The following is a 25,740-nucleotide window of genomic DNA, read 5'->3' on the forward strand; positions in this document are numbered from 1 at the left end:
ACCTCTGTAATTAAAATGCCACAGTGTGAAGCCGCCACAGGTGAGTCAGGCTGCAATCCTGGCCAGAGTCGCTGACTTCATTAGAAATCCTCCTCCTCAGCTCATCCTCTGAGGAGATTTTAATCTATACTGCAGCCGCTTTTATGCCAATTTTAAGAAGAATTTTAAGGAATCTGTAAAGATCTCTTAAAGTTATATTGCTAAATCTATAGAGTTAGCGTTTCCGTTGACAAGAAGGACTAATACTTTTGAGTAAGCTTGCATTCACTAACTCAGCATATTGATTATTTACCAAAAGAAACAAAAACCTTATGTACACAAAGAGGGTTCTTCTTATTGCCTATCACTTATTAAAGCAGTGGAAATTGCAGTAAATGTAGTCAATCTTTCTTACTAGTCACTAAGATGCAGAATTGACATTTAAATACAAACCCAGAGTGAGAAAAGCTGACCCCCCTGGACGTTGCACAGCTGCTGCTTCACAATGGGAGCCAGTTGTGCAACTCTTGTGTTGACGCTCATAAACAAGTTAATATTTAAACAAGTCTTTGGTGAATAAAGCCAACAATGACTAGATATTTTGCATCTGACTGTTGGGTGTTGACTGTTTAGACTGACTGCAATAAATCACTTTCTGAAAGATGCTTTATCTGTATCATATGTGTTAAACTCGAGGCCCGCGGGCCACATCCGGCCCAGCTTGCAATTATATCTGGCCCCCTAGATCATTTTATGTTATTGTTACTAATGGCCCATCCATATGAAACGCTGGTAACACAGTAAACTACAGATCCCATAATGCAGCACTTCAGCTGCCTTGCCAAGCGCTTTCTGTGGCAATAAAGTCCAGTGTCTGTTGCTGAAAGTTATTGAAGCTTGCCCCTCATGATGCTGAAAACAGGAAACAGAGCGTTTCAAAACCGATGGGAGGCTGAGTGTATCTTTACTGACATTGTCGGTAAACCCATTTGTCTCATTTGTGGCGCTAATGTGGCTATATTTAAAGAATTTATTCTAAGATGGCACTACGAGACAAAACATCACGATAACCTGAAAGACCTGATTGCAGAGCAGAAGGTACAACAAGTAGGAGAGTTAAAGAAGAATCTGACATTTCAGCAAACGCTTTTTACCCATGCAAGATCGCCAGATCAGATTCACGAAGGGAGGATTTCTGAAGAGCTGCATGATCCAGGTGTGCAACATCACATGTCCAAACAAAAAGCAGATGCTGGTAAGTGTTAGCTTGAGTAGAAATACATAAATATAATGTAAACACAGATACAGTACAGAGCAAAAGTTTGGACACAACCTTCTCATTCAAAGTGTTTCCTTTATTTTCATGACTATTTATATGGCAAGAAATCCACTTGCCATATAAATATGGTGACAAACAGGTGTGTCATTTCAGGTGACAACCTGTGAAGTGAAACCGTTTCAGGTCACGACCTCTGGAAGCTCATCAAGAGGATGCAGAGAGAGCAAAGCAGTGATCACAGTGAAACGTTGCGACTCTGAAGAAATTACAATATAAGGTGCATTTTCACTTGTTTTACACTTTTTTGTTTAGTACATATTTCCACATGGTTTAATTCATAGTTTGATGCCTTCAGTGTGAATCTACAATGTCAAATGTCATGAAAATAAAGGAAACTCATTGAATGAAAAGTTGAGTCCAAACCTTTGGTCTGTACTGTATGCTTGATGTTGTGCATCTTATTGTTAGAAGAACATTATATCAGATCTAGGGTGTGGACTGAGTTAAAAGTTTACAGAACCGGTCTGATGACACTCCAGTGAACATTACAAAAAAGATGAGTTGTCCTCCAGGAATGAGGTAGAGTAGCTGAGAACCTGGTTTCCAAACCTCAACGCCAACAAGGGCAAAATGGATTTGCTATTATTTCAGGAATGCATAATTGATGTGCCAGGTTCAACAACTCCAGCAACGATGGTCTTTTTCCTGGCTCAGCACATCTGGCTCAGCACATCTGGCTCAGCACATCTGGATCACATGACGTCTCGTTAACAGGCCTCTGCAGAACATAAAGTTAACGAGGCAGTAACTGTACCACAGAGCACAGATCTCAAACTCCAGTCCTGCAACTTTTACTCTGCTAATTAGGCTCTGGAGAACTGATCCACACAAGAAGAAGGAGAAGAAAAAGAAGAAGAAGAAGAAAAAGAAGAAGAAGGTGATGAAGCCGTTTCATTCCAGGGTTTTGTACCTGTGGCTCATCTAAAACCTGCAGGACCTGGAGTTTCACACCCCGGCCACAGAGGCAGGAAACCGGCCCTTCAGGACTAACTGGATACTTTATGTCTAGATGCTTCACAAGTTCCAAAATGTTAATAGATATATTTGACAATAGCACTAAAGTTCAACAAGAATTGAGGTTTCAATGGGAGTGGTGGCTTTTAGATTACATACTCTTGCACTTTTATGGTATTTTCTATTAGTTTGAACTTGTTGAACAATCAACATGTTTGAAAATGAAAAACTGTTTACTGTCTGGGAATAAAACTCTTAGAATTAGTTGTTTCATCAATCAAACTGTTTTTACAGAGCAATTTTCTAACGTTCATCTGGAATCCAGAAGTTAAAAACTGAGACTTAGCTTCCACTTATTGATAAAAATCAGAGCTTTTTGTCCTGCAATACAACAACAATTCATACAAAGTTTCACTATTTTTATAAGTTTATGTTGTGTTGAAATATGAAAGTGGCATCAGTTTGCTAAACGTTTGCTGGGAAACTTTATAACTAATATTTCCCTTACATTCAATCTAGAATCTCCCCAGGTATGATTAAACTTGTTCCGTCACTTTTATTATTCATTTGTTCTCTTTAAAATTAGTGAGTTGTGAAACATTTTGTGATTTCATAAAGCTATTAAATCTCTTTACCGAGTTACGAAAGATGTCCATATGCAGGACGCCTACATACTTTAACTAAGCCAGTCAGTCTGGTTGTTATGTAAGCGTATCACAACCAGTTAGTTTTCTGCAAATTCTCAAAGTGTCACCTTCAAGGTGATGATGCCAAGTCTTTCTGCATTTTTCTCTGGCTGATTATTTAATGACAGTGTGAAGCTTTCATTTCGTGTTGTTACAACAAATCTGTTTTTATGCTTTATCTGGACCTGAAGCTGAAAAACATGGTGAGACTTTACTTGTTAGTAAATGTTAGTAAATGTTAGATATATCAGTATCTAACATGCTGTTGTGACCTTTTTGTAGGTGGAGATGATACAACATGATGTATATATTGTAGTATCATTCAACTTTAATTGTTCATCATTTATATGCAATCAGCACAAAACTAAAGTCAGAATCTCATGAATGCAGTTCAACTTTTCACCAGCAGGATTTAACCTCAACCATCTCTACTGCGTTACAAATACGACTAATAGTCTGTCTCAATTATGCATATAAAAAAATAGACAGCAAAAAATATAAAACAAATTTACTGCTGACAACGAATCTTCCACAAAAAGACGAGACTCAAAAACAGGAAGGTCTGAAGGATCCATAATACTTGGAGATGTTTCCCACACCAAATGACTTTTTAATAAACTTATTCTCTTATTAATTATGAAGTAAAATAATTACTGTCCCTATCTTAGTTGTATTCTTGTTAAAAACATGTAAATTAAGACAAAAGGTCTCATAATTAATTGAAAAAATAACTGGAAAGTGCCATTTGAAGCCTCTGCAGGCGTTCTGTGTCTCCTCCAGAGATTCAGCGAATTTATCAGTGATTCTCAGGACCTGAAAGTGAGAATGTGCAGGAAACATTAACGCTCTTAAATAAACCGACTGTTTGTGGAATGACTCCATTCCTTAAGGACTGTAATGCAGCAATATGTATATTAATAATGTAGCAAAGCTGACTTTTTGAATAAAACTACATTATGTTATAGTCAATGCAAAATGTAAACACAATATGGAAGTTATTGTTGCATTATGTAATAACATATTTGTCCCAGTTATTAAAAATGCTTTTTTACAAAAAGTAATATATGACTCATTAAATGATCTCAAGCCAGAGTTCATCTTAATCAAAATACTCCCAATACTGATCATGATTGAGACCATGAATTTTCAACGTTGATCAACTAATGTCAAACATTTGATCATTTAGTTTCTATTAAGACTTGGAGCTAAGTTCCTCTCTTAGTGACTGGGGAATGCAACTTGCTTCCGCAGGGAACAGTCCCAGAGCCAACTGCTTCTTCACTGAAGGCAATCAAGAAATGATGTCCTACTGTAGAATATTTGTTGCGACATTTGTCCTACATTTGAAGCCATCCTGCCAAGTGGCTGCAGCTCTGACATCTGCCTTGCGTGTGTTAAGATCGAACGTTCAGGAACATTTTTGGAAATTCAGGACATCTGCATTGAAAGCGTGGAGACGGAATAGAGACGGAATAGAGACGGCACAGAGACGGAATAGAGACAGCAGAGAGACGGAATAGAGATGGCACAGAGACGGAATAGAGCGAGTGTCCTGGATTTTCCAGAATGGCTCCATCTGGTGGCAGCTGCGGGTACTGGGGGAACTGGGTTACATTACAAGCTTTGAAAAATTCCTTCAGGCCCCTGATGTCTAATTTTTTCTCAATTTGGCGCCCTCTACAGGAATGTTGGAAAACATGTTCAAAGTTCAGGTTTTGTGTCTGTTCTCACAAGCCTCCACTTAGAATCCTTCAGTTGCAGAATAAAGGAAAGATTTGGAGGTTTATTTTTGTTTGCTACTGAATGAAGCTTTACTCACAAGTCTGATCATTCTATTATTGTGTCACTGTAATCTCAACTTCTTCAAGAGTAATAAAGTAGACTTATTTTAATGGTTCCCTTAGCCAAAAGTTATTTAAACCGCAGCCGGCTCAAGACAGAAACAAATTAAGCAACCCCTAAGGGCCCAGGGGCAACTAATGGGCCCCTCAGTGGAGTTGATTGTTTTTTTGTGTAACGATTTCATTCATTATAAAAACAAGAACTCACTAGCATTATAAAGTTGTGATTATTTTTTACAGTACTTTATAGTGTGCTGGATGTTGTATATGACTATGTAGCAATCATTATTTTTAAGAAACAAAGAAATGAATTGCCCTTGGGAGCCCCTGGTGGCCACGGCGGGTCACGCAGTAACCTCCAACGCTCCGGTGGAAGATAAGTTATCAAAACAATGTTGCAAAAATGAACTTATCCTTAAAGGAGAGAAAAAAGAAAGAGGAAGCATAGGAATAAAAGATGGTTTGTTTTTATGTGTCTTGATAATATTTATCAGAAAATGATCTTGACAGCAACCTGGAACGGTCCAGTTCAACAGCCAAACGTTTATCCTACGATGTTTGTGTGAAGCTGAATTGTACCTTTAAATAAATTGATTCTCATGGTGATTCTGTATATTTTAGAGGTTTTTTGGCTTCAAAACGTGTTTGATGATTAAAACTTCCCACTGTTTGATTTTAGCTAAATGTTTTTCCATCAGGCTACATGTCTGCTGCTGATCATTTATGTGATTAAAACAAACATTATTTTTAACATCAATTTCTAAGGTGTGTGAAAGTTCTGTTCAAATCGACCCATACTGGTACCGGTCCACATTCTCAGGGCAGAAAGACTCACCTGGATGAAATGATGGAATTACACCTACGAGAAATTAATTTAATCAAAGTATGTCATGAACATACTTTGATTAAATTATGTTTACTTAAGATAGAACATCTTAAGTTTTACTTAAGATGTTCTATCTTAAGTAAAACTGCAAGCACCAATTGCAGTTTTTATTGAAAACCTGACCTGATTTTGATTTCATCCGATTCCAACGTTTTTTGTCTGAAATGTCTCTAAACAGTGGGGTGAATATTTCAGGACTGACCCGGTGGGTCGTCTGTCAGTCAAACCTCTCACTGCAGAGCAGAAGAGGACAGAGATGAATTATAAACCAATTTTCACATCAGGGGTCGTCAGTATTGGGGGGTCACCGACATCCCAAAGTCCCGATAAATGTATCCTATATCATACTTTCATATAGGACATAATGTAAACAGTGATGTGATGGTTTCATCGTCTGACTACTGATTGCAGCAATCCAATAGAGGGCCCCAAAGCCAAACTTTGCTTAGGGCCCCTTGGATCCTTGGGCCGGCCCTGGGACTCCATACGAGTCTCAAAGAGTTTCCTGGATCAGATAATAAGAGCCTTTTGGATCTGCTGCAGTCCATCACAGCAGAACTCTGGATAAGTCATGACGCCAATGAGGGTCGTGTGTGTGGTGACTTCAGAACTAACGGGCCCCAAAGGGCCTGCATTAGATGCAGTGCAGTGTATATAAGGGAGCTGCACATCTTCTGGCAGCCATCTTGAATTCTCCATCTGTTTCTGGGTGTTTGTGGTGAAATCACTGAAAGCAAATGCATCAAAATCTAGACTGGAAAATCTAGTTATGTCAACGTTGTCCTGGTGCTGAAGTGAAACTTATTTACTGGTCTGTCTTCATTCCTACAATAACTATGAGATACAGAAAAGTCCAAAATTATTCATACCCCTTTGAGAAAAATTTACATTTCTGAAAGGAAATAAGAGGCGTTTCAAAAAATTTAAAATGATCAATTTTGATTTTAAAAGTCTTTTTTATTTCCAAATCATTTATACCCTTATCCTCAGCAATCAGTGGTAGTGGAAACTACAAATCTTTGAGTTTAGAAAACCTTCCAATCTTTTCCTTCCTTCACTGATTCACATTCAGAATTAAAACAATTTTAAAACAATAGTTTCAGTTAGAAGAAACCCCATGAGGGGCCCCATGAGGAGCCCCATGAGGGGCCACATGAGGAGCCACATGAGGAGCCACATGAGGGGCCACATGAGGAGCCCACATGAGGAGCCACATGAGGGGCCACATGAGGAGCCACATGAGGAGCCCCCTGAGGGGCACCCAGGAGCCACATGAGGAGCCCCATGAGGGGCCACATGAGGAGCCCCATGAGGGGCCACATGAGGAGCCCCATGAGGGGCCACATGAGGGGCCCCATGAGGAGCCCCAGGAGGGGCAACATGAGGAGCCCCATGAGGGGCCACATGAGGGGCCACATGAGGAGCCCCATGAGGGGCCCCATGAGGAGCCCCATGAGGGGCCACATGAGGAGCCCCATGAGGGGCCACATGAGGGGCCCCATGAGGAGCCCCATGAGGGGCAACATGAGGAGCCCCATGAGGGGCCCCATGAGGAGCCCCATGAGGGGCCACATGAGGAGCCACATGAGGGGCCACATGAGGAGCCCCATGAGGGGCCACATGAGGAGCCCATGAGGGGCCACATGAGGAGCCCCATGAGGGGCCACATGAGGAGCCCCATGAGGGGCCACATGAGGGGCCACATGAGGAGCCCCATGAGGAGCCCCATGAGGGGCCTCATGAGGGGCCACATGAGGAGCCCCATGAGGGGCCACATGAGGAGCCCCATGAGGGGCCACATGAGGAGCCCCATGAGGGGCCCCATGAGGGCCACATGAGGGGCCACATGAGGAGCCCCATGAGGGGCCCCATGAGGAGCCCCATGAGGAGCCCCATGAGGGGCCTCATGAGGGGCCACATGAGGAGCCCCATGAGGGGCCACATGAGGAGCCCCATGAGGGGCCCCATGAGGGGCCACATGAGGAGCCCCATGAGGAGCCCCATGAGGGGCCACATGAGGGGCCACATGAGGAGCCCCATGAGGGGCCCCATGAGGAGCCCCATGAGGGGCCTCATGAGGGGCCACATGAGGAGCCCCATGAGGGGCCCCATGAGGGGCCACATGAGGAGCCCCATGAGGAGCCCCATGAGGGGCCACATGAGGGGCCACATGAGGAGCCCCATGAGGGGCCACATGAGGAGCCACATGAGGGGCCACATGAGGAGCCACATGAGGACATGTTTACCAGTAAAAAAAACAGAAGCATCAAACTGATGTTAATGTGCATTTATTAATTTAAATAATAGCTTTGGTGTTTAAAATACAGAAAGAAAAGATTTACATTTGAAAGGATAAAAACCAATGCAATGAATTTGTATCATGATTTGAATGTTTTTTACAAGTTTTTCCCTAATTTCCATGAACAAATTATGTAAAGATTTGAATGATTCTTCTGAGACAGATTAATTTCATGACGCTTATAAAGACATCAAAAAGGTGAGATGAAGTATTTTTGTGCATGTGAGTAAATAAGAGCTAATGGTGACAATAGCATTGCCTGAGTTATTGCAGCAGTGGGGCTCTCAGGCTGCTTGTAGGATTATTTGTAGAGCAGTGTGAGCAGAGCGGTCAGGAGAGCAGAGGCTGGTGATTTTGTGAACTCCAGGACACCATTAGTGGCTGCAGCTGTAAATCAAACAAACACAGTCCGTTTACAACATTCCTGATTTAAACTCTACAGCTGAATCTTTAGAAATGATTTAAGGTAAGTAAAGTATGCTCACGTTGGGATGATATTGCTGTACTGGCTGGGGTTGTACTTGAACTGTTTGTGTTTCCTAAACAAAGAATGAAGCTTGTTAGAGGCGCCCCCTAGTGGCTGTAAACAGTAAAACTACAACAGAAGACCTTTGACACCACGTTACTGCAGACACTTAAATGAAACAAGATGAATCATTAGAATTGTTATTTAATCACATGAGATCTGTGAGATGTCTAATTTGTCCTTTAGCTCACAGAGCTCCAACAGTTACAAATGAAAACTGTTCAGTACAGAAAACACAGATGATGGCAAAATATTTTTTTCATTTTAAGCAACAGTTTAGCTGAATTTCAGATTGAAACACAGCATCACCCACCGTTTCTGATTCCAACCTGGACCACTTTCAAAGAGAAAGGTGATAGTTTTACCCTGTGGCTCGGTGCTGTTTGTAGCGGTTGGTACTGTGGAGTCGGCCCTAGTGGTGGTTAGATTCAAACCGAGTGTGTCCAGGTCAGACTGTCGCTGTAGGTTCACCCAGGTCTGGACCACAGTATCATTCTCAAACAGCTTGAGATCTCGGAGGTTTTCACCCATCAGACCTTTCACGTTGGCCACAGTCAGATACTGTGTTGGAAAAAAACAAACACAGGAAGATTTATGTGAGGATCTTTCCTTTTCAGGACCACACAGTTACTGTAAGTAAATGCACTAAGCTGAGGCTGGTTTTGCAGCTTTGGCCACTAAAATGACTTTCCATCCACTGGTACCTCTCACACAGACACTTTTCTGGTATGGTTTGTTCACATGTGAACTTACAGTTATCACGTTGATATCCAGACTCCTGAAAGTGTTGACATCCATGCTGATGTTCTGACTTGATAATGCTGCAATATCTGCTTGAGGTGCTCCACCTACCGACCAGAAATAGGAAGGCTAAATTACTGAAGGGTCTTTACTTGTATACTTAGGCAGTTACCAGGCATGCTCACCTAGATAGCCTTTAACCAGGTTAAAAAAGTTAATGGGATTATCACGATGGACACTGAAGGAGTGTTGCTGATCTCATAGAGGACTCTCTTCTGCTCAGTTGAACATGATGCCACATCTAGATGCTTGGCATTTCTGACAACAGATAAAGAGGCATTCAGTGTTACTTTCACGCCCACAGTGGATATATTTGTTATATCCATGCTGACACCAACCTGATACTGTCTGCTGTGATGGTCTGTAACGTGCTGGCGTCCAGTGAGCACAGGTTGGAGTCAATAATGTTCAGTTCACTGCGGCCCAGTGAATTTCCAGAGGTATTCAGGTATTTGGTGATGATTGCTTTGCTCTATATGTAGCATAAAGTAAAACTCATCAAGTTACCCAATTCCAGTCAAATGAGAGTTTTGCTGTACCTGTGCCGTCTGCCATGTTCCATCTTCAGGTTTCATCAGAGCTGCCAAGGTATCCAGTTCAGTGACGTTCCACTTAGAGATGTCATCAAGTGTTGCTGTGCGAGAGACTGAAGCAAGCATCCGTACTTCCTGATCAGGACTCCAGATGGGAATGCCTGGAAGGAGATTATGAAATTATAAGAGCAAAGTGTTGAATATGAAGTCAAATCTTAATGCATGAAAATAATATGATGCTCATTAATTTGTCTCAGGCTGATGAAATGCCTGCCATCTCATGATGGCCACTGGGTCTGTTGGTCATAAAGCACATAGCGCTTTTTGACCAAACTAGCACAAGTTACCTGGTTGAGCTTCTTCAGAAGGATTTTCTGGAAGTCATCATCATCCACTTTCTGGCAGATAGTGTAGAGGTTGTCTTTTAGAACGGAACGTCCAGGCAGAGGTCGAACTGCGTCACGTCGTAGCCAAAGGGGAAAGACGGGTCGCTAACAGTCACCTGGGTGATGTTGCCCTCAGAGCATCCTTGTAAAAGTTGGAGAAAAAGAGTTGGGGTTTAGTTTGCAACTAATTTATTCCACTTAAATAACTTAATCTTAAATCATTTAGGAAATCTTGCAGTCTTGTCTTCAGTAGCTGCTTTTACCTGCTCCTCGTTTTGCTACTGTAGGCCTGAGCTCTGAAAACAGGTTCTTGAGCTTCATCTTCTGAGTTTTTTGTTTCCTTAGGTCAGGCATGAAACCCTTAAGGAATCTTTTCTGTGTTGCCTGACAAAGTATCAATAAAATGACAGTTAGTTCTTTCATGAAAGACAAATGAGTTGTTAGATGAATTTATGTCATCATCATCTTAATCTCATCAGACTTACAGCTGGGAAATTTGTCCAGATTTTTCTTGTTAATACAAGGAAGTGTTCCCAGCCCCTCCAGCGTCTGTTGGTCCCAGCTGTTTACAGCTCTGAAAAAAAGTTTGTTCAAATATGAGACATCTAAAAAATATTGAAATATACTCAGTCATCATTCAGACAACAAGCAACTGACTAATTGTTGCCTGGTGAGTTGCTGTGATATCCATCCTGGTCAGCCTGGACGTTAGATGTAATAAAGAGCCCACTTTATCTCAACTTGTATTAAAATGTCGGACAACAGAAGTCGAATCATTTTTCCCTGCAGACTAAATGACTGGATTAATTTCTTTAGTACCCGTATTGTGTTTTCCCAACAGCAGCAGTGTTTCCATAGCAGCCACTTGGCTGGCAGAGAGGTCTTTGCAGGCTTTGAGTTTTTCCAGGATGAGAGGATCTGAGTTCTCAATGTCGGATCTATCCAGAGTGCAGACCATGTTCCCCAGGACCTCCACATTGTCTCTGCTCAGGCTTTGGCCACTGATCCCCTGAAACAGGGAAAAACATTCAAATCAGTGAAGACGTTTCATCACTCTACTGTAGAAGATTAATTTGAGGCACATGTGTAATGTGTGCTCTGACGCATGCTGCAGGTAGGCTCTCTGTATATTGTCTGTTTTGTTGGATCTCACCAAGCGTCTCTAGCTTCCCTCAACTTCTGTGGGCCCTTGTTCAAGGTGCTGGAGGCCACAGAGAAGTCTGCTGCACCCAGGGCAGAGAAGTAGGACCTGCAGTTTGCTTTCTGGACATTTTTGGAGCTGTTGGTGGAGATTGTTGTAAAAAAATAAATCAATAAAAGGATCAGACAACTTTTCCAAACAACTGGCACAATAGTTACAATAATTAGGTGCAGAGGGACTCACTCCAGTAGAGAGCATGTCTGAAGGGTAATCAGTGAAGTTCTGAGAGAGGTCGTCACGGATTAGGTTGTGCATGCAGGTCAGCTGGAGGTCACAATGTGAGTACAAGGATGGAAAACTGGTTCTTATAACTGCAGCTTATGTTTCATTTCAAATCTTGCCACTCGATAAATTGTAACCCGAAACTCTATTTAAATCTTGATCTAGAGGCAGCAGAACTTACCTGAGGTTCCTTCAGGTCCACCTTGGCTCTGCCTTTCCTCGGCCTGCAGGCACGGATCATCTGCTTGATTTTGGCTTTAGACATTTTCTGAACTGTGCCGCATGTGAAGCCTTGCAGCACAGATGGAGAAAGCCTGCAGAGAGAAGTCAGAAAAATTACACCGAGATATTCAAAGATTCACACTAAATACCAGGGTTGGTAGGTTTGTTCACTTACTGCTCAGTGTCAAATTGTGGCTCAGACAGCGTCGCAAAAAACATGGTGGACTGAAAAAGCAAGAAAAAAAGTTTAAGACTGGTAAGTATTTTCTTAACCTACGTAAAAGAAAACCACAGACAACATTTTGGTTTTCAAACCAAGTGTTGTTTTGCAAAAGGGGAAGACATAGCAAAGCTCCTTCCATGTGTTCTGGCCTTTGTTTTCAGAACGACACAAAGAAAGAGGAAAAACTTCTAAAGAGAATTAAGACCATCTGCAAAAACATCTGCATGGTTGAAGAAAGGTTAGTGATGTTTTACACACATTTTAACAAATTAAACCTTCAAATGAACTAGTAAAACTACTAATGTAAGAATGATAACATCACATTATTTTCATAAAGATGTTAGTTGAGCTTCTGTTTTCTAAATTTGAAAAGCAAAGGAATAAATTCAGGTTTGCTTGGCGTTAAACTGTCTGAACAGAAACTGCAAGTCAATGAAATGAAATACAAAGAACTATAAGATAACAGTTGTTTTTTCTGAGTCACATTACAAAATATTTAAGTGTATATAATTATTATTTTTACTTTCATCAGTGGTAAACAAAGAATATTTTTCATTTCTAAGATTGCTTTGATTTCATATTGTTCCAAAACATTAAAAATAGAAAGTACAGACTTGACCTGAGATTTGTTTGCATTGTTTTAAAAGGTTAAAATTGTACGATCAGCCACAGCCGGTTCTGGTTGATTATGGTCCATGTTGATGCTTTGCTGCACTTAATTCCTCACCTAAACTTTCTGCATGTGTTCAGGTAGCATAAAAAATGTTCCTCACATTTCTAAGAAAAATATATGAGACATGTTGACAGCAGTAGAAGTCTCCAACTTTTGTGTTACCTTTGCGTATTTAATATAGTTTGTCTCTAACAAATTTAGCTTTGGGGAGATTGCTCATGTTTCAAATGAATCCACTGGCAGCCAGAATCTGCTTCACACTATTTTCCATTCTGCATCAAACAGAAAACACTGACCTGATCTGCGGTCCACGTCTTCTTGTTTATTGCGGTGATGTTGGCAGTTCCCTCAGGAAACACCAGCAGGACGGGTGGGATCTCTGCTGCCAAGGCATCCGGGACGTTCTCCACCACTTTGGCTGGACTGGAGTCCACAGAAATGATCTGGATGGAGAACAGGCATTAGATTCTCCATTCACGCAGCAGTAAACAAGAGAAAAAGTTCTACCAGTTCTTGAGTCGTTTCACTTTTTGGACACTATAACAAAGCTTGTCTTTAAATCTAATGAGTAGAACTGTCATGTTTTAACAGCATCAGGCTGAAAAGCTACACATGTGGAACATTTTAGTCGCTTCAACTTGATGCACAACTTTCAGTCGATGTTTCATTGTGTATATTTCATTTATAAATAAAGATTCAAATAAAACATACATATTAAAATACCTGCATTTTCTACACAAATACTTTCCCAATCTCAACTAAGAACTCTGGCAGATTTTTTTATTCACACAATGTTCTGAATAGATGATCATGAATGAAGTTTCATCTTTTTACCTTTCTGATAAAAGCGTCCTGGACGACCTTCGGGGCTTCCAGCATGTTGGAAACAAGCGTCGGGTTCGTGGAGGCGCTGAGTATTTCAGAAGCTGAGATGCTGTTGATTGACTTTGAAGGAAGTCCAATGATCAGAGTCCCCAGAAACTCCAGAGAGGCTGCGCTGTTGACCTGTCAGTTCAGTAAAAACCTGATCAGTGAACTGGAAGCTGATTGCAGGGAACTTTCTAATCTATCAAGATATATTTAGTCTACACTTCATGGATAAAAGAATTAAAGATGTGATTATTATGGGCTGGTACCGGAAAGGCCGAGGAGGAGGTGATGGAGTGGATGATGTTGCTGGCCTGGTCCAGTCCCCAGCTGTTCACTGAGCTCAGGGTGGACAAAGACAAAAGCAGAACCGCAGGAGACACAGACAGGATCTGGCTGTTTGTGAGGCCAGAAGACGCACTTCCAAGGTCTTTAAATGTTTGCGCTGTGATGACCTTGATGTTGGATGCCAGAGCCGCAGATCTCTGTTTTATAAAACACACATCATTAACGGCTGTGAACTGAATTTCTGGTCAAAACATCCCTTTACATCTATTAAGTATATATAACTGTTTTATGTTGCATTTTCATAGTTTAAGAATTCTACCATCAGTACTTCCTTTGTATCAATGATCATTTGGTGAGCAGATCAACACATCTGAACCTGGAGGGTTTAAATGAACCCAGATTTATAGAACGGTGTGATGGCTCCCTGCTGTGTTGCAATGTGGCCGTGTTAGGAAAATTATTATCTTAGTTCATTTACTTTTATTTGAAAAGTTATGTTTTCATATTATTATTCTCTGTGTTGTTTTCTTGACTCCTTTCTCTTATGCTGTACTCTGAACTGTTTTCAGCTTTTCTCTTAAGGGTTAGAGATGTTTTACACATCTTTGTGTTACGAGCTGCTCTGATCTTTGTCTGTATCCTGATAGCGGTCATCCTTGTGTCCTTGTACGGGGATGTCAACGGAAGACTTCCAGAACATCCTGTAGGATAGGGTATTGGTCAATTGTTTGCATGACTGTGTGAAAAAGCCAACTTTGTCTATTCACATAATAAAAGGCAGTTGGGGACTGAGAGCCGGTGGAGTTGATCCCAGACAGCGTTTGGCAGCGGTTCTCTGCATTGAGCTCTTCTTCCCTCTTCTGCAGAAAAGTCATTTGTGTCTTTGCTTGATTCTTGCAGGTTGGAAAACAAAATAAACCCAACAGGCCGGTTAATTGTCTTTCAATTATGGTCATGTGTCCACCAGCTCGTATTTATGGAGCGCCCATTCCACTCGTGGCAAATGAGATCCAGAGCTGGAGGCGGGGCCAGATGGCGCGGAGGTCGCTTGACACGGTGTGGGTGCAGAAGCCGAGACCTGCGTGGGCCATCCACTCCATGACTGAGTGAGATCTGCACCAGGTGGAGGACCAGGGGAGGGAGCTGGGGGTGGTAGTGGTTGTTGGGTTGCTGCCCATTACCCCAAGACAATCATTCTTATAAATAAATGTCTCTGAAGGGCTTGAAATGGTTCTTGTTGTCATGTCCTCCCAGTTCCTTGTTGCAGTCTTCTGAGCCGGACCGTCACAAGGGATTTCTATAGGAAGTTACATCAGTGACTGAAACTAAAGCTCAGTAGGCGTTGGTCAGTGGTACCGCCTCTTTGCACCTAAGAATTTGCAAATTCAGCAAATTATTCATGGAAAATGAGCCTGATTTTTTCCAACAGCTTATCCTAACATATTTGATTAGGAAGCTGAAATACCTAGATGCAATACTAGTGGTCATGCTATTGGCTGGGATTTGCAAAGCAGTCAATGTAAGAGTGCCATGAATTTTCCTCGGCGCTGATTGGCTAAAACCCCAAGAGTGATAAGGAAGTCCATGGATATTAGCTTCAGCTGTAGTGCTACGATGGTTTCCACTGAGTATTAATGCATATTAGGATATATTTGGTGATGAACAGGCTGCTCAATGCCACACCTGTTTCCTAATCTAGTCACTGAACTGATGTGAGGAGGATCACTTCATGGATGTTCTACATGGAGAAAGCTGCGTCCAAAACCCACAGATGGTTTCTGAAAGTCGTCTTTAGGTGTCGGGACATTGCGTGCCTGGTTTCCTGTCTCGGTGTTGCCCTGTGACGGACTGGTGATTTGTGACCTCACCTTTTGCCCAATAACAAATGGATACATAAACTGAACTATGGGAATATACTGAAATAATCAGTTAGGACCATTTTTAATGGGCTCTCAAGTTTTGGTATTTCAGCAGACAGCAGTGGTTCCTAACCCCCATCATTGTCTATACAGGGGTCCACTGTACAGACAATATTTGCTTTTCATCTTGTTTTTCTGAATTTAAATGCATAACTGCAATCAAAAGAGAAATCTTGAATGAAATAAAGAGAAAGCATATTGCTGCAGGTCATAGAACCTCTGTAACATTTGGTACCTCAGGATTCTCTGTGCTGTTGCAGAATTTCTTCAGCTTGTCCAAGATGGCCATCGTATCAGCCTCATTAAGAGAAGCAAATGACGAGCTGGGGACGTCAGGCGAACAGATTAAAGACCCAGGGAGCCTGAATGAAAGGTGACATGTTGAAGAATGATTTTAGTAAAATGAATAAAACATTACTTTCTTGTAATAATAATGTTTTCTTTTCAAACTGGTGGATAGTTACATAAAGAGTCCAAAGGTCGGGTAGAACTCATAAAGCTGCAAGATGTAGTAGTCTGTTACATCTTGTGGGATCGCTGCGTTGTTAAAGAGCTCCAGATTAGCCTTATCCTCCAAGAACACATTCAGCTTCAAAAATAGATGAGGAAAACACAAAACAGGTCAAAGACATTCAGACGAAACCTGCTGGATCACACAGCTCAGGTCAGCAGGTTTGTAAATTTCTGATTTTGTTTGTTGGTAAGTTGCAAATTGAAAGTTTCAGAAATACCTGGGAGGTGTTGACAAAGCTTTTGAAATCATCCAGAGTGATAAATATCACAAAGCTGCCAATGTAGTTGACAAACCAGGAGGTGGAGTTCAGGTCTGGGTCTGTGAGGTTGGAGCATCTGGTCACAGGTTCTGAGGAAAAACAGAGACTTTCAGTGTTTTAGGCAGCAGACTTCACTAATGTCATTAAAATGTAAATGATGTTTTCTGTTTCCTAAATCAAACTTTTCATGGGCTTATTACTGCCTCAGTGCATAAACACTGTTACATGCTGTGGTGTTTGTTCATTCCAGGTTGCTGCTCTGCAGCAGCAGCAGCTGGTTCCTCTCTGCCTCATGATGAACAGAGTATGAAGCTCGGTGGGCCCCTGATTGCAGGGCCTCTTGGCCAACTGGTAGCTTGTGTGCTGCAGCTTTGTGGTGCTTTGATTTTTCCAGGCTAGTAGACGAGTGTGTCCATGTTTGTGAAGACACCAGGTTCATGGTTTCTCCCAGGTTAGTTTGCTAGAGGATTGTGTTTTATTAAAAACCCTGGATTTCGTTATTTACTCTCATTTTTTCCTCAGGATTCTCAGAATTCTTCCTGACTTATTTTTTAAATAAAACCTGATTTTGCCTCTTCATTCCCTGGTCATTTGTTACTTCCCCTTCCTGTACCTCTCGACTGCCTTGGGATGTAACAACACCAACTGATCAAAAATCTATTCTTAAAGTGTAAAAGACAGACTTAAGATCTCATGTGACATGAGATTTCTCCAAAATCTCACCAGCACCGAGGTAGCTTCTGATGGTGGTGTACACATCTGGCTGTCCAAAGTCTGAACTGCTGTAGGTGAAGTTCGTTCCCATGAACGACACCCTGTGGAACAGGAAGCAATGGAAATGTGGTTCCATGGGGATCCTTTGTCAATGTTACGACAATATGAGACAGTGACTCACAGTTTCTGGAAGGAGAGACATGAGGCGTTCTGCACTTTGTTGAAGCTGATGAGATCCTTGGTGAGGAACTTCAGATAGTTCCTCAAACGTACGTTAAACCACAGATCAACCTCAGATCTTCTGTTGCTGCTCAGAGCCAAAGGCCAAACACAGGGAAGGATGATCCTCCTCACATCATCTGGGACGTCCTCCTGCAGGTGTTGTACAGAAATATCAAACAGTGAGGAGAACACAGCCTGATTCACCCATAGATGTTGCTATGCATTTAAATTTGAGATGGGGACATACGTTTTCTAGGAAGGAGTGTTGTTGTAGTTGCTGAAGATGATGCAGATGCCTGAACTGTTATTGATTGTGCCAGGCTGATTGAGGAGCTGACTCAGCTCTGAGGTGCTGATGGTATTTAGGAGCTGGAAACAGAAAAATAAAAACATGTTTCCATTCTCAGTTGCAGACGTAACACTTCATTTCCACCTTGCTACTAAACCTGACAACACAAATCAACTCATTCTTTTGTTGTGTACCTCTGACTCGCGCTTTGGTGGCAGAAGAGATATGAACGTCATCAGATCAGGAAATCCAAAGCTGAGGAAAATGTTGTGCAGGAAGAGGTAGAGGCTTCCACCACTGTAACACCTCAGCGGCGTTGGATCTGTGTCGCAAAGTATGTTACAATATTTTACACATAGATGCAATAAAAACAAACACATGTGGAGCAGACCGCACTCCTGTTTCTAGTTCTGGTAAGTCAGGTGCTGTGCAGCACTTTGATAGACAAACCTTGGAGGAAAATGAGGATGTTTCTGTAGACCTCAGATTTAGTGTTGTTGCTGAGTGTTGTCTGTATGGTGTCAAGCACATTTATCCTGAATAAACATGAGATGAATTCATCAGTTAGAAAATGCTCTAGCAGAACTCTACAGTTCAGTCACTGTTTTCTGTTTCCTGCAAACTTGTTTGGATCATTTGAGTCCTTACGTCTCCTGGCTGATGGCACAGCTCCTGTTTGCTGCCAGACTGACAAAGCGGGGCACCAGATCTGGAGAAAGGTCGATGAGTAACGGCTGCAGTCGCCTTAGCCACTGCAGGAAGTCTTCGTCACTGACAGCTGGAAGAGCCCCCCTGTCAAAAACCGACTGGAGGAAGGCAGATTTCACTTCCTGTGTGTAGTTCATTGACAGGCTCTGCAGGAAATACAATCAAACTAAGATCAGAATGTATTATTTTTAATAATAATAATATACAATCCATTTTACAGACTGATTGTGTCTGTATTGAAGCATCCAAATTGTGCTGAATGCAAATTGTACATTTTCTAGTCTTGACTTTTTCAGTGTAATGTCAAGTGATAGTGTATCTGCTGCTGTATCTGGTGAAGTCACATCTTTCATGTTTTGGAGTAAAATGTAGAAGTTGGGTATTTACTTTAAATAATCTTTAGTTTTTGATAACAATGTGATGTGACTGAAACATCATGATTAGGAAATGATGCCAGAAATGTGAGTGATATTTGAAGTTTTGACTTTTAGATGAAAATTATGAATAAATCAAATGAATGTTCACTTTACTCTGTTTTTAAAATATTGACAGTTTAAGTTTGTTAAAAGTTCTGTAAATCTTCAACAATCTCTTAAAAGAACCCAGCAACCTTTAAGCAGCAAAACTTTTATGACTGAGCAGAAGGTGAAAGGTCAGCTTTGTTTACCGCAACTGCTTGAGCAAGTGAATCAAAGAAAGCAGCAAAGTCAGCCGGCTCGATGAACATCATGACTTTTGTCACATCTTGCGTTCCGTTCAGCTGGGAAGGGATTGCTGCAAGCTCCTTCAGCTGACCGAAAGTGAGAAGATCTGCCACCTCAACCTAAACACAAAAAGTCATGAATCATTTGAGAAAGAATTCAACTGTTAGGAGCCCAGCTGTTCACCGAAGTTCAGCAGCAGAATATTCAATTTAAACATTGTTTCATTTCGATAAGCAAGCCACTGCTACAGATTAACAAAACAATCATCAGCAGATGACAGCATGACACATAAAACCTCAAACTCTTCCTAGAAATCCCCATCCCTGGCCGGTTGATGACATCAGCAGTTTTCTCCTGTTGAGAATAAATAGTTCTGTTTTCCTCTGTCTCCTTTAGCTATTTCCATGTTCGTATCCACATACATGCATTCACAAAGAGCAGGCGTGCAAAGCTAAAGCTAAAGGAAACGAAACTCCCTCGTAGCTCAGAGGCTAACAAAGTGAATTACAAACTGTTGCTTGATGCCATTTTGCTCTGTTTGCCCATAAGGAGAGTGTGAATTATGCACCAATTGTATTTTGATATTAAGAAATGAAATTTATGAATTCAACTCACTGACTTTTCTTCAACCTCATAAATCAAGAACATGATGGAGAGAGGACAATTCTCCTCACTACACTTCCATTCATGCTGAAAAAGTTAAATGATAGCTCATAACCTCTTTTATTAAAAGATAATCAGTCATATCTCATTAAATTAACCACTTAAACATATAAGTATGTTTAAGTGATCTTTTCACTGCTGAATTACAAACATTCAAACACATGCATTTATAAATCGAAGCCCTAAACTTCAATTTGATCAACATACATTCGCAAATTGCATAAAATCAGTGCAAATATGCTAATTTTAGGATTAAAATCCTGTACTTACTCCTTTGAAATCTTTCTTCAAAGACAGAAAATTCTTAAAAGAGGCTTGAAGACGAAACTGACCAAAGTTGTCTTCAAGCCAACCTCTGTCATTAGTTTCAGCATCAACACAGGAAAGTCCTAAATATCAATCGATCAAATGGTTAGAACAACAATTAATGCATTTTATGTGGGTCAAAAAATCCACCATTACTCTGTTATTAAACACGGTTACCTGAAGTTAGCTGAGCTTTGAGATAATCTAATCCAAACATTAGAACCTCTTGGTTCTGCTCTGCGGAGAGCTGGCTGATAATGTTGTCCAATCCCTTGACCCTGAAAATAAAAGCATGTATATTTAATTACTCCAAAGGTAAAGAAAAAAACATGGGAGAAAGGTTGAACTTTCACTCACACTTGTTGGTATGAACTGCAGGAGATGTTTCTGGGAATTATTTCAAAGGTTGTTGATTTGATGCTTGGGAGGAAGAGTGGAAGGTACACCTGGAACCATAACCTGAAGCCTTCGGGATTTATTAGGTGGAACTTTGGTGCGAGTGCTGTTATTGTCAGATTTAGAATATTGACACGCATGCTGGGGTTAACAGAAGTCAGATTTTGCTAAAAAGAAAACGGAAAATTGAGTAAGAACATTAAATGTCAACTGAGAAACACAAAAATATATTTATGAAAAACACAGATCTAACCTGAGCTAGACCATCAACAAATGTACTGAAGAACAGCTCGAGATTTTCTAAGGAAGCTGATTCAGTGAAACGTTCAAAAACAGTGATGACAAGAGAGATATTGGCAAGAATGTCGGGTTGAAGGAGAAATTCAGCTTTTTGTCCAGAAGAAAGTGAATCTGCTATGGTAATCTATCAGAAAGAGAAAATAAAAATGTAATGAAAGACAATATTTGTAATTCTTTGTAAATTAAACACACACAAATTTATGAAATAAAAAAAATACTCATGAATTTACCTGAGAGAGGTTGAAGAATTTGAGCTCAAAATATGTGGCGTATTGAGAAAATGGGCCCAGGTTTGTTTCCACCCACTGGGAATCGGTCTGGATGTTTACCCTGCAAGCTAAGGCACATACATGTATGTACATATCAGCTTTCCTTTCCTCTGACTATTTCGTCCATTTCTGTTTTAATTCTTATGAGGGATTTGTACTTTCCCATCAACGTGGCCGTGGCCGAGACGCCACGGTGTTAATGTGGAAAACTTACCTGGCCGGTTGATGACATCAGCAGAGTTTTTCAGGTACTGCAGCAAAACAGCTGCAATTTCTTCTTGTCTTTCCTGAGCTACGGCAGACACAACTTTGCCCATCCCACTCACGCTGCAACGATTGGAATAAATCTTTTAGACACGGTCCCTTAAGAGTTCTCTGTGATTTGGAGCTTTCAAAACGTCGATGTCCTTGATACACAACTCACATGACATGGTATTTTGTGCAGTTGATGTTGGTGATTACATCTTGGAGCATTTGTGGAGTGAAACTTGGGAGAACCGGGACCAGTTTGACATGGAACCAGTCAAAAAGATCCTTTTCAGGGAACTCTGGGAAAGAGGGACCGACGATGATGTAGGTCCTGTTCATGATGCGATCTCTGACGTCAACTTGAAACTCTGGGACCTAAATATTTATGACAGGAGACAAATCCAACACCACTCAGTTGCTACGATGCGAGCCCACCGTGTCGTACTCATGAAAAGTGGCAAAAACAGTAGGGTCCTATGAATTACTGCAATATTACGATTTGAATAGCTTTCCAATACCATTGACATAGCTTTTCAAACCGGGACTCTTGTGCCACTTGAAGGTGTAGCTTACCTCCTTCTCTGTAAGTTTGGTAAAGAATGCGTCCACGTTTTCAACAGCGTTTCCAACCTGCAGTCGCTCAAAGACTCGATCGACAAGTCGTGTGTCATTCGAGATGTCTGTGCTCAGCAGAAACTCTGCTACCTGAGAGGGAGACAGTTTCGACAGGACTTCGGCCTGCAACGATAGAAAAGAATTCAGCTTGAAGTCATTGTGGAACTTTGGAGTAGAAAATTCGGCAGATCCCCCCTTAAATCTTGTCAACCGCTTTAGTCACTCACACTGGAGAAGTTGGGATAAAGGGCTTGCAGATCCTCTACGCTGGCAAATTGAGAGAAATTGCCAAAGTTGGCCTGTAGCCAGAGCTGACTACTATTGGCGGATGACACACAGCCTGGGTCTGCAAAACAACAGGAGTCAGAACACCGCCTGGTGTACAGTCACTACTTTACCAAGGAGGCCCGGTGAGCCTGTGTGCACTTACCTGGCAAATCCTTTCTGGAAAGGAATGGTTGGATGAAGTGAGTAAAGACTGCTCGCTTTCTGTCGTTGTCCATCAGTGGGCTTTGGTTGCTGAATGCTCCGATGCTAAAATTTTGAGCGAGGGATTTTAACGTCAAAGGAGTCTGCCAGTTTCTTTGAGATACTGCGAACGCTCATGCAATAAGTCCTCCAGGTACTTACACAATCTGGTAGGTCTGGCAGCTGAAGTTGTAGGTGCCAAGGCAGAAGAGGAAATTTGTTGACGGGGAGGCCAGGAATGGACCGAGATCCATCTGGAACCAGCTTCTAACAAAATCTTCACTCTTCAGTTGAGCCTGTGTGAGGTTTTTAGCAACCACTTCTCTCAAAGCATCAAGAGGATTGGAATAGGCTGCGCTCATGGCGGTGGGGGCCTAGAGTTTGGGGAAAGATAGGTAACATGTAGAAACGACACCAAAAAGCGCTCAGTATTTTTGAAACGACGGCGCTGGATATACCGTGGCGGAGAATGAGGCCAGAGCCTGTCTGAGTACGGGAGAAGCTTTTTGGAAAAGAAGCTGCCAAACTTCCACCACGTACATCCGGTTGCTTTCCAGAGAGCACTTCAAGAGCGTGGCCAAGTTTTCTGCTGAGAGTCGTCTTGTCTGAAGAAGAAATAAATCAAACTCTGAGCACGTGAGGTTGTTTTGGGTTTACAGCTTGCAATCAAACATCTTACCGGGGCACAGGCGTGTTCAGTGATGGTGAAGTTGCACACGGCTTCAGTAGAATTGTCATCTTCCAGTGCGTGGAGTTGAGAGCTGTGCAACGTAACCATAAAACAATGCAGCTTTGGTTACATTGGCCAAACCCACTTGCTAGCACTGCATCACATAAGACAGTCATCGGCTTACCTGTCTACCTCGGAGCAGATGAGTTTTTCTGTAAAAACACAAAATTGTGCATGAGCTACTGCTATTTGACACGTGATATGTTGTTTCATCAATTCATAGATGGGTTATTCTCAGCAAACTTACCATCAACGTGTGTGTCTTTGCACTGGGGACAAACAAAGCAGCAACTGTTAGGTCAGTGGCAAAAGCTACATAGACTTATACAACGGCAATGTGCCACCCTCTAGTCCTGTAAATGAACATGACGTGGGGTCTCTTTGCCGTGAGAAACACCTTTGAGCCTTAGCTTACCGTGAAAGAATCCAGTGTTGCACAATCTGTTTGAAAGAAAGTTGAAATTAGACGTGGCTTGAACATGTCTCTTAAAGTGAGAGTTGCACCGGGCTTTTCTGAAGGAATTTCTCCGCGAAGCATTGGCCACACGTACCTGGGAAGGCCTCCTGCAGTGATTCCAGGCTTGACCTCACGTCCATTGAAATTTGCGGTGGCAGGATCTTCAGGCTTTCCATTAGGCCAGTGACTCTGAAAAGAAGGAAGGAAAACCGTCATTCAGGGGACTGGTATGGAACCGTAGTTCGATGTGGATCAAATGCCAAGGATCATATTCCTATCTTAGGGGTTTGGTCTCACATCGCTCCGTAGGCTTCACAGCTGATGTTACCGGGTATCACCCGCAGGCTGTCTGGTTGGATGCTTGCTATCACAGGAATCAAATAAACTTGAAACCACAGCTGGTAGTCTTGTACCTCAAAGTCGTCAAATTTAAGAGCCAGGCTGCTCAGAGTCAGGTTTAAGATGGTCTCTCGTACCGCCACATTTTGGATGTAGGTTGTGTTTGTCTGTTAGGGAAAGCAGGAAAATTGTAACTCGGGAGGACCTTTCATTCCAAGAGCATCCCGCAAAGAGCTGGACAAGGTCCGTGGCAAAGCTTCGGACTCTGCGTTCATCGAAACCAACACAAAAGATTTCTTGGCCAACATTTGATCTGCCAATCATTTGAAATGCCTTCATTTACCTAGAAGGAAAACTTTGGAGCAAAATAACAAAGTTAAAGTTTGGCATTTACCTGCTGGAGTGACTGTGTGAACACCAGGAAAAAACTGACCAAGCTGCTCCACATTGCCGGGCTCTGTCAAGTTTGTGAGCACCTCCTTTACGAGGGTGGCATCCTCCAGAGCATTGCTGCCTGGATCTGTCAGAAGCTCAGCTTTCTGTTTGGGTGAAAGAACGCTCACAAGTGCTCCCTGATGAAACAAACCGAGAGAACAGGTGAATTTCATTTCTCTTTCATGTGACGCCGCGTGTGCGCCCGCCACAAAGAGGAGACTGTGCCCGCGTTCTCGCAGAGCATCTACAGTAGGATGTGTGGCTTACCTGAGAGAGGTTGAAGAATTTGAGCTCAAAATATGTGGCGTATTGAGAAAATGGGCCCAGGTTTGTTTCCACCCACTGGGAATCGGTCTGGATGTTTACCCTGCAAGCTAAGGCACATACATGTATGTACATATCAGCTTTCCTTTCCTCTGACTATTTCGTCCATTTCTGTTTTAATTCTTATGAGGGATTTGTACTTTCCCATCAACGTGGCCGTGGCCGAGACGCCACGGTGTTAATGTGGAAAACTTACCTGGCCGGTTGATGACATCAGCAGAGTTTTTCAGGTACTGCAGCAAAACAGCTGCAATTTCTTCTTGTCTTTCCTGAGCTACGGCAGACACAACTTTGCCCATCCCACTCACGCTGCAAAGATTGGAATAAATCTTTTAGACACGGTCCCTTAAGAGTTCTCTGTGATTTGGAGCTTTCAAAACGTCGATGTCCTTGATACACAACTCACATGACATGGTATTTTGTGCAGTTGATGTTGGTGATTACATCTTGGAGCATTTGTGGAGTGAAACTTGGGAGAACCGGGACCAGTTTGACATGGAACCAGTCAAAAAGATCCTTTTCAGGGAACTCTGGGAAAGAGGGACCGACGATGATGTAGGTCCTGTTCATGATGCGATCTCTGACGTCAACTTGAAACTCTGGGACCTAAATATTTATGACAGGAGACAAATCCAACACCACTCAGTTGCTACGATGCGAGCCCACCGTGTCGTACTCATGAAAAGTGGCAAAAACAGTAGGGTCCTATGAATTACTGCAATATTACGATTTGAATAGCTTTCCAATACCATTGACATAGCTTTTCAAACCGGGACTCTTGTGCCACTTGAAGGTGTAGCTTACCTCCTTCTCTGTAAGTTTGGTAAAGAATGCGTCCACGTTTTCAACAGCGTTTCCAACCTGCAGTCGCTCAAAGACTCGATCGACAAGTCGTGTGTCATTCGAGATGTCTGTGCTCAGCAGAAACTCTGCT

General features: G+C 42.0%; 3 protein-coding genes and 1 long non-coding RNA gene across 4 annotated transcripts; all 4 read right to left on the reverse strand.

Annotated features, from left to right (window-relative positions):
* Positions 1 to 7,957: 7,957 nt before the first annotated feature.
* LOC129374797 (mesothelin-like protein) lies at positions 7,958 to 9,983 on the reverse strand. The gene is made up of 7 exons (XM_055053440.1): positions 9,851 to 9,983; positions 9,650 to 9,783; positions 9,437 to 9,569; positions 9,264 to 9,358; positions 8,876 to 9,071; positions 8,470 to 8,523; positions 7,958 to 8,371 (listed from the first exon to the last, which is right to left on the reverse strand). Exons 4-7 carry the CDS (start codon positions 9,306 to 9,308, stop codon positions 8,286 to 8,288), a joined length of 381 nt encoding a protein of 126 aa, XP_054909415.1. The 5' UTR covers positions 9,309 to 9,358; positions 9,437 to 9,569; positions 9,650 to 9,783; positions 9,851 to 9,983; the 3' UTR covers positions 7,958 to 8,285.
* A 4-nt stretch (positions 9,984 to 9,987) lies between these two features.
* On the reverse strand, positions 9,988 to 10,748 carry LOC129374798 (uncharacterized). The gene is made up of 4 exons (XR_008607540.1): positions 10,716 to 10,748; positions 10,494 to 10,614; positions 10,192 to 10,372; positions 9,988 to 10,005 (listed from the first exon to the last, which is right to left on the reverse strand). It is a non-coding gene; the product is annotated as an uncharacterized LOC129374798 (long non-coding RNA).
* A 178-nt stretch (positions 10,749 to 10,926) lies between these two features.
* LOC129374647 (uncharacterized) lies at positions 10,927 to 17,698 on the reverse strand. Its single transcript, XM_055053165.1, has 13 exons — positions 17,514 to 17,698; positions 17,342 to 17,433; positions 16,577 to 16,707; positions 16,310 to 16,434; positions 16,081 to 16,207; positions 13,908 to 14,123; positions 13,606 to 13,776; positions 13,068 to 13,214; positions 12,051 to 12,100; positions 11,835 to 11,967; positions 11,615 to 11,695; positions 11,050 to 11,239; positions 10,927 to 10,931 (listed from the first exon to the last, which is right to left on the reverse strand). The coding sequence occupies exons 2-13, from the start codon at positions 17,421 to 17,423 to the stop codon at positions 10,927 to 10,929; spliced, it is 1,458 nt and encodes a 485-aa protein (XP_054909140.1). The 5' UTR covers positions 17,424 to 17,433; positions 17,514 to 17,698.
* Positions 17,615 to 24,599, reverse strand: LOC129374880 (uncharacterized). The gene is made up of 25 exons (XM_055053562.1): positions 24,442 to 24,599; positions 24,006 to 24,214; positions 23,803 to 23,897; positions 23,667 to 23,692; positions 23,499 to 23,520; positions 23,376 to 23,403; positions 23,201 to 23,282; positions 22,980 to 23,126; positions 22,684 to 22,895; positions 22,484 to 22,587; positions 22,281 to 22,399; positions 22,012 to 22,176; positions 21,614 to 21,813; positions 21,404 to 21,516; positions 21,151 to 21,257; positions 20,874 to 21,044; positions 20,582 to 20,787; positions 20,402 to 20,502; positions 20,189 to 20,307; positions 19,219 to 19,374; positions 18,492 to 18,697; positions 18,294 to 18,379; positions 18,038 to 18,165; positions 17,802 to 17,923; positions 17,615 to 17,704 (listed from the first exon to the last, which is right to left on the reverse strand). Exons 1-24 carry the CDS (start codon positions 24,493 to 24,495, stop codon positions 17,807 to 17,809), a joined length of 2,973 nt encoding a protein of 990 aa, XP_054909537.1. The 5' UTR covers positions 24,496 to 24,599; the 3' UTR covers positions 17,615 to 17,704; positions 17,802 to 17,806.
* Positions 24,600 to 25,740: the final 1,141 nt, after the last annotated feature.

The sequence above is a fragment of the Poeciliopsis prolifica genome, unplaced genomic scaffold (genome assembly GCF_027474105.1).
Source record: "Poeciliopsis prolifica strain line A6 unplaced genomic scaffold, Auburn_PproV2 SCAFFOLD037, whole genome shotgun sequence".
NCBI lineage: Eukaryota > Metazoa > Chordata > Actinopteri > Cyprinodontiformes > Poeciliidae > Poeciliopsis > Poeciliopsis prolifica.